This window comes from Chinchilla lanigera, unplaced genomic scaffold (genome assembly GCF_000276665.1).
Source record: "Chinchilla lanigera isolate Chin_1 unplaced genomic scaffold, ChiLan1.0 scaffold00023, whole genome shotgun sequence".
NCBI lineage: Eukaryota > Metazoa > Chordata > Mammalia > Rodentia > Chinchillidae > Chinchilla > Chinchilla lanigera.
In genome coordinates, this window is record NW_004955424.1 from 12,654,996 (window position 1) to 12,662,299 (window position 7,304).

Below are 7,304 nucleotides of genomic sequence, written 5' to 3' on the forward strand. Positions count from 1 at the left end.
TCCACCAGAATGTTATTGGGTTGTGATACATTTCCCCAAGAAAGGGGACAGCTGTGGCTGGAAACACCTCAGATGTGGGAACCCAGAGGGCCCAGCTAGAGCAAGCGCAAAGCACCCTGAGAAGCAATTGGCGGATGTTGTGAAATGAGTGACAGTGACCTTGCAGAGGAAGATTTTTGTAGAGGGCCATGGGAACAGAAGAAGCCAGATTTGCTGTGGGTTGGAAAGTCAGTGGGAGGTGAGGAGGTGAACACAACCAGGCTGGACAATCCTTAAAAAGATGTTGCTGCGGAGGAGAGAGATGAGGCGGTGATAAAGCCTGCCATAGGGTGGAGGGTCAGGATCCTCAGACCAAAAGTTCTTATCAAGGACACTGATGAGCAGAAGTCAGTGGACAGCCAAAGTGGGAAGAGGAGGGAATCAGAGGGAGCTACTACCCAGGCTGTGGGGGAGCTGGAGACTCTGCTGCTGCTTTTCAAGGGGAAGGATGGCTGCTGGGGGTACAGGTGGGCACAGGGAGGCCGTGGGGAGCTGGATGCCTCCCCTCTGGTGCTTTCTGCTTTTTTCCCTGAAGTAAGAAGGTTCATGGGCTTAGGAGTGGAGAGCTGAAGGCAGAGTGGTTAGGATGAGCAGAGAAAGGTTAGGATGGCTTCTATGGAGAGAGGAAGAGGGAGCTGAGTGGGCAGTGGAGTGGGGTGATGCCATTGCCAGCTGCTGTGAGGGTCCAGCCAGAGTCAAGGACAGTGAATTTTGAATGGTCTGCAATGGGTGGTCATGTTTAAGTGCAGAAATGATGGATGCATGGTTGGAGGCCTCCAAAGCAGGGCGTCCATCACTCAGGCCTGGAAGGACCCTTCGGCTAGGGAGAAGCTAAAGTGCTGGTCCCTGGGTCTGGGTTGGAGGAAGGAGGTGAAGTCTAAGTGAAGGGGAACCTGGAGTCTGCAGTCTCAATAGTCTAAACATGGAGAGGAGCAGCAGAGACTGGGGTGCTGCTATGAGGGACTGTGGGGACCATGAGGGTGGGGCCTGGCAGGTCTAGGGGGCTGTCCTAGGAGGGGGAAAAAGGGCCCCAGAGATGAAGGAGACCTAGAATTCAGAGGGCAGAGTGTAGGATGTTCACCCACACAGATGCACTGTGAGAAGAAAGAGACCAGATGTGGGCTGGCAGAGACACTGAGTCCTGCGGTGGCATCTTGCTAGAGAAGGGAGTTGTCACTAGGCAGGAAACATGGCTCTGGTTGGGAGTGTGGGGCAGCAGAGAGGCAGAACTATGGCCACCAGAGTCGTCCTGACTGCTGCTCCAGTACCCATTTCCTACTCTACCTTTCTCCTCTCTGTTCTCTCTCCTCAGATTGAAACATCCCAGTTAGAACCTGAAATTGCCCGGGCCACGAGCAGCCGGACAGTGGTGTACAACAAGGGGCTGTGAGTGGTGGTTGGCCGGCCTGGGGACAGCACAATGTCCAGGCCAGCGAAGAGTTGGAGGCAGGACGGAGTCACACAGGCTGCACCTGCAGGGAGGGGCAGGCTGGACCCCACCAGGCCTGGGCCACCTGGGGAGCACTCAACCCACAGTGGTAGGAGACTAACCCATTCACCTTTTAACATAGGTAGGGGAGAGGAATTCTGACACATTTCCTATATAAAAGCATCAAGTGCATTTCTGGGCCTTACGTGGGGTTGTCAGAACTCCACTCAGCACAATTATGTGTGAAGCTGTAAAAGTAGGAATGCCCATGGGGTAGACATAGGATTCTCTTCTACTTTTTTTCTTTCTTTTTTTCTTTTTTTTTAAAAATCAGAATCAAGTCTGAGCCTTGGTTGAAGCAGACCAGAAGTGGCAGGCACACAGGTGTTGGGAACCACAGTAGGCCTGGGAGCTGGGTTGGTTTGGTGGCCTAGTTGGTAGATTTAGGATGTTTGGGTGGCCAAACCAGAGTGAGGAAGGGAAGGGAGGTGGTCTGCACGCCACAGAATGAACTAATCATGACAAAGTCCTCAAGAATTAGCTCAAGGGAGTCAAGAAGCCCTGGCAGGCTCTGAATGTGGCCAGCCTTCGCCCATGCCTCAGCTGTGGAACCAGTTCCTGAGTGAAGCACAGTGATACGGGGCTGAGGCCTGCCTTTGTGGAGCGTTCACTGATTTTTGGCCCCTGAGGCTCCAGCTCCAGGAAGACAGTCCCAAGAAAGAATGAATTTTGGCAAGAATCATGCACCTATGCTGGCCTCTGCAGGAAGATCCTCTTTCAAGTGCAGGCTGGGCACTGGGCTGAGGGTGGGCTGGAGCTGGGCTGACTGCTGTCCAGAGAGTCTCCAGCCATGGAACCTGCCTGCCTCATCCGTCCCTTTCTGAGCAGGAGTGTCTCACACCTGAGGGTGCCAAGGCGAGATCCCTACGACCTGAGAGGCAGCATCAATCCAGAAATGGTGGGCTTTGTTCTGGCACTAACAGGCTATGTGGCCTTGGGCAGTCCGCTCCCTTCTCTGATCCTGCACTCCCTGCCCAGAAGCAAAATACTGGATCAGGTGTTTCCCACCACTCTTCCAGTTCATCTTTGCCTGTTCTGCTCAGATGCTGGTCATCTCAGGCATATCCTCAACGTGGACACTGGCCTGGGAAAGGAGCAGGCCCCTTGGGGATTGGCCAGCAGTTGGCCTCAGAACCTGGACTGTGCCCTTCTTCATCTGAGCCCGCATCCCAGGAGCCCTGGACCTTTGCCAAACGTTTCACTGTCCTGGAGGAGGCGATAGCGTGAATGCCTTTGCTGAGCAGGGGCCCACCACTGTATCTGCCTCTCACTTCTGCAGGTTCAGAGTGCCCTTGCTGCTGGTTCTTCCTCCCATTTGCAGGCAAGGGAGGAAGAGAAGGAAGTGGGAGACAGGGTGACTCTGCATCTAAAAGGCCCAAAAAAAGGGGAATCATGGCCTTGATGTACTCCTCACCTGACTCCCACTAGGATAGGCCCTCTCAACATGCAGCCCCTGGGCCTCCCTCTCCTGGTGGCCTTGAGAGGGATCTAGGCCAGAGGTGAACATGTGTGTGCAGGGAAAGGCATGTGTGAGCAGCAAAAATGTGGCCCCTGACAGTCTCTCCACATCTCTAGGGACATGTCGTTGTGGTGAGATGGGTCTTCCATGGCACTGACACACGCACCCTTGGTGGCCAGCAGCTGGCTGTGCGGGATGTTGTCCTGAGGATCTGCCACACTCTGGAGGAGCAGCCCACCCCTAGCTCATCAGGGAGAGATGTAGATTGGCATGGAAGACAAATCAGCAGGGGAGAAGGGGCCAGAAAGTTGGAGGGGGCAGTTTTGAGCCAGCCGCACCATAGTATGAATGTGCCAATGACTGCTAGCTGTGCTGGTCGCTAGGCCTGGACTGGAAACTGAGTCCTCTTTGGAAAAGCTCATTTCAAGCTCACCCTGCTCCCTCTTGTCATAGGGTTTTGTTCTTGTGCACTTTATCTTGGGCCCAAACGTCCCCCCTACCCTTAACTGTCCCTTGTACTCCTGCTCCATGCTGGCTGCCCCAGCCCAGCCTCACCTGCCCCTCCACCGTGGCCTCGGCATCTCATAAGCTATCTGGTTTGTCTCCAAATGATTTTTGTCATGCTCTCAAATATAATTCCAGGTGAGCTAAGGGGTTGCTTTGTAGAGAGGTACATTAGAAAAGGATCCTTGTAGCTCAGCGTGATGTGACAAGGGGTTCAGTGAGCCATGCTACCAAGCCCTGGTCTGGCCTTAGAAAACCCCATAAAGGGAAACTTGCTGCTAATGCCCATGCTCATCTCCGCTAAGGCCAGAGGAGAGAGGTAGATTGGTTCATGATTGGAGAGGAGGCCAACATTTTCCTGGCCAACCCTCTTCTGGTCATTTCAAACATTCCTTCAGTCCTGGGGATGCCCTTCTCCTATTCCCAAAAAGCAATTGGAGAGTATAAGCTCCAAAAGTCAAAGATGTCAAGATGGCCGCCAGGCCCTGTTCCCTTCCTGATTGTGCGCTGGCTTGTTTCCTGTTCGGAGCCTCTGGCCTGGGAAAAGGTCGGGTCCCGAGGAGAAGAGCACAAGGGGAAGATCCTAAGTGGCCTCTCAGCTTTAGGCAGGGATGAGTGAGGCCCCAACCCACAGGCCTTGGCACACCCAGGTGACTTTACAATGTCTTTTTAACCTTCTCAAGAAATTTCTCAATCTATGTGATTTATGTAATACTAACGAGCTGTGGGCAATAAACAAAGGATTTAAAGCATCAGAGCGTGGCTTTGTGAATCATGCTGGGAGAGGTGGGAGTATGGAAGCACAATGGGGGAGAGTGAGGGTTTTATAGAAAGGCCCCCAGGAAGGTGTTGAGCTATGCCCAGGATGGGCAAGGTCAGAGGGAAGAGGAAAATGCAGGACAGGACAGCATGTGAAGGTAAGAAGCTGGACAAAGCGGGTATGTTTCACCTGCCAGAGGATCCCCTTACAGAGTTGCTCCTGAGTGCTCACTAGGGTACCCAATTCAAGGAACCAGTACATGAGGATTCCACTGACTCTTGTGCTGTGTACACTGAGGAGGCTGGAGGAGGGAGAGCCATGTTATTCTGGGCTGCCTGTGACCTGGAGAAGTTTCAGAGCGGGGAAGGTCTAAGTCCAGCGGAAAGGTGCTGATGTCTGCCAAGTGTGTGGTCCCAGTCCTGGGAATTCTGCTTTCCTAACTCCTCCATGGTCCCCTGGGGCCAGGGCTTGGCCACCTCCTGAGACCTCTGGCTCCTCCTCTTCCAGGCAGCTCCCACAGGCCCCCAAGCATCTTGTAGCCCTGCAGAGAGAAGCTGATGAAGAGTAGCAGAGAAAACCGTTACAGTTAGTGTCAGACCCTGGTTCAGCCCCATCATGGCCCAGCGTGACTCAGTGACCTCAGGTGAGTCACTCCCCTTATTCATCTGTTCGTTCAGTCATGATATTGAGTGACTTCTCCGTGGGGCACTTTTATAACTGGGCCTTGAGGTCCTTATGTCACTTGCTGGCCTGTTAGAAGAACAGAGAACCCAGATGAAGAATGTACCTAGACTCCTTTCTTGCCTCAGGTATGTGCAGGTGCTGCCTCCCCTTCTGGCCACTGGGCCTCCGTAGGACAGAGAAAGGGAGGAAAGGGGTAGGGGTGGGGTATGTTCTCAGAGTGGTACCTCCAGGCCAGCAGGCTTCTGGTCTCCGGGGAATTTACTGAGAGCACAGGCCACAGCCCCTATCTGGGCGGAAATCCTTGACTCTCAGGACAGACACAAATCCCTTCTGGGAGCTGTTTGTTGTTTTTAGCTGTTTGGGGGCTCAGCTCCTGCCCAGCCCAGAGATCATTAACACTCCAGGAATGCAGTCTTCCCTGCTTGCCATCCCCACCCGCCTGGCCAGTAGTGCCTCCCTCCTCCCACTCAGGCAAAGGCTAGGAGAGCCAGAAATCAAGGGGGTCAGAGCAATGATGAGTGGCCCTTTCCTGAGGCCTTAAGGACCTAACTCATTTTCAGAATGGAGCCTCCCATCAGTCCCTAGCGTTGCTGCTGCTGCTCCTGCCATCTCACCTAGTACCCGGGCCACTGGTTAACCCCTCAAACGGTAATTTCTCAGCCACTCCCCAAAGCCTGCAGGGCCACCCTTCTCTTCAGTACCAAGTATTCCTCAGGCCAGTGGCCAACAAGTGTTCTTTCTCCATCCCTGCACCAAGGCAGCTGCTGGCAGCCTTGTCTAAGGCCAGAGACTGCCTCCTTCCTGACAAGGACACCTCCTCAACCAAAGCAAGAATCTTGGCCTAACGGAGGAGTGGAGGGATGGAAAGAAGAGAACAAAAAGGGGAAAGAGGAGGTGACAAATGTACAGACCCTTCCTTGGAGAACTTATGCAAATACTGCCATCTGTCCCAGGCCACCTGACACTGGCTGTCTTCCTCTGCATATACAAGTGTGGCAGGGGAAAGGACACTGCCGCCATTACCACACCAGGTGAGCTCCAAGAAGCTCACGGATGTTAGAGGATGGGGAAGGACCCAGGAGGGGCTGTGGACCAGCTGCCACAGGTCAAGGGCAAGTGAGCTCCTGAGGCCTAAAGTGGGGAAAGGCATCCTCCTGCCCCACGCAGGGGGAGAGTGGACACAGGCAGGGCTGCTAAGGAGACCAAATAGAGGCCACTGCAGCAGTCACCATGGGGAAGACGGGGTCTGAGCCACCATGGTGGGGACGTGGGTGGAGAGAAGCAGAGACGCAGGAGTGAGCAGCTGTCCATAATTCACTGTAGAAAGGGTGGGATGGAGGAGGCTGAGACGCCCTAGGTTCCTGCTTGGGCAGCTCGGGAGAAGGGTGTGCACTTTCTCTGAGCCTAGGAACAGAGAAGGAAGAACAAATCTGTAGGGAAGGTCACGCAGATCTCAGAGTTCCTGTGAGAGAACTGATGGAATCCCAGAGTTCAGCTGCTGCAGTCTCAGCCTCAAATACAGGATGCGATTATTGGGGGATAAGGACTTTAAAGAGGTAATAAGTTAAAATGAGACCCTTAGAGTGGGTCTTTATGGCTGGTGTCCTTATAAGATGAGGAGATCAGGCCATGCTAAGAGAAGGCATGTAAACGTGAAGGCAGCTCTCTGCGGGTGAAGGACGGAGGCTCCGAAGAAACCCACCCAGGCTGTGGTGCTCAGTGATGGCAGCCCTGGTACACTAATACAGGAGGTAAGAGGGAAAGGAGAGTGTTGTATTCTGGAAGGCCAAGAGATGAGAGTGGTACAAGTGGGAGTTGTTCCCCAGACTTAACTGGCTCTGAAAGTGTAGGAAGATGAAGACCAAAGCAAATCCCATGAGAAGACCTGGAAAGAATGGTCTTGGGGCTGTGGTCAGGGCACTCGGTTTCCATGCGCTGGGAAGTCAGTGGCCTCCCACTGATGCCGGCAAACATAATTCTCTAAAGAGATTTGGTTGCGGGTTGGGCAGAGACATGGCAATGGCTTCAGGGTGACATGGACTAGGGAAGCACTTAGGAGGGAGACTGAAGCATGAGGCAGAAGAGGCTGTGAAGACAGGAGAGTGAAACAGGCCAGGAGTGAGCCCCTAGGGGTGCAGACAGAATCTGGAGCCCAAGTCAGGGGTCCTCCCAGCCAGGAGAAAGGTGTGGGCCAAGAGATGAGAGTGGTACAAGTGGGAGTTGTACCACTGGGTATAACGGGAGGCAAGTGGAGAGGATGGGTTGGAGGCAGGTAGTGTGGGGTGAGGGTGGGGAGTCGAGGGTGAGGCTCCTCCAGTCCTGCCTGCATCCCTCCCTGCCTGCTGAGGCTTGTCTGTACTTGTTCTCTG

General features: G+C 53.9%; 1 protein-coding gene across 4 annotated transcripts in view; it reads left to right on the forward strand.

The window, feature by feature from the left end:
* Positions 1–4,243, forward strand: part of Sfxn5 (sideroflexin 5) — a 113,254-nt gene extending 109,011 nt beyond the window's left edge. For all 4 annotated transcript variants that reach the window (XM_005385576.2, XM_013514690.1, XM_005385578.2 and 1 more), the window contains one exon: positions 1,352–4,243. In XM_005385576.2, the coding sequence (XP_005385633.1) occupies positions 1,352–1,429 (78 nt within the window). In that variant the 3' untranslated portion in view covers positions 1,430–4,243. The remainder of the gene's footprint in view (positions 1–1,351) is intronic.
* The last annotated feature ends 3,061 nt before the right edge of the window (positions 4,244–7,304 follow it).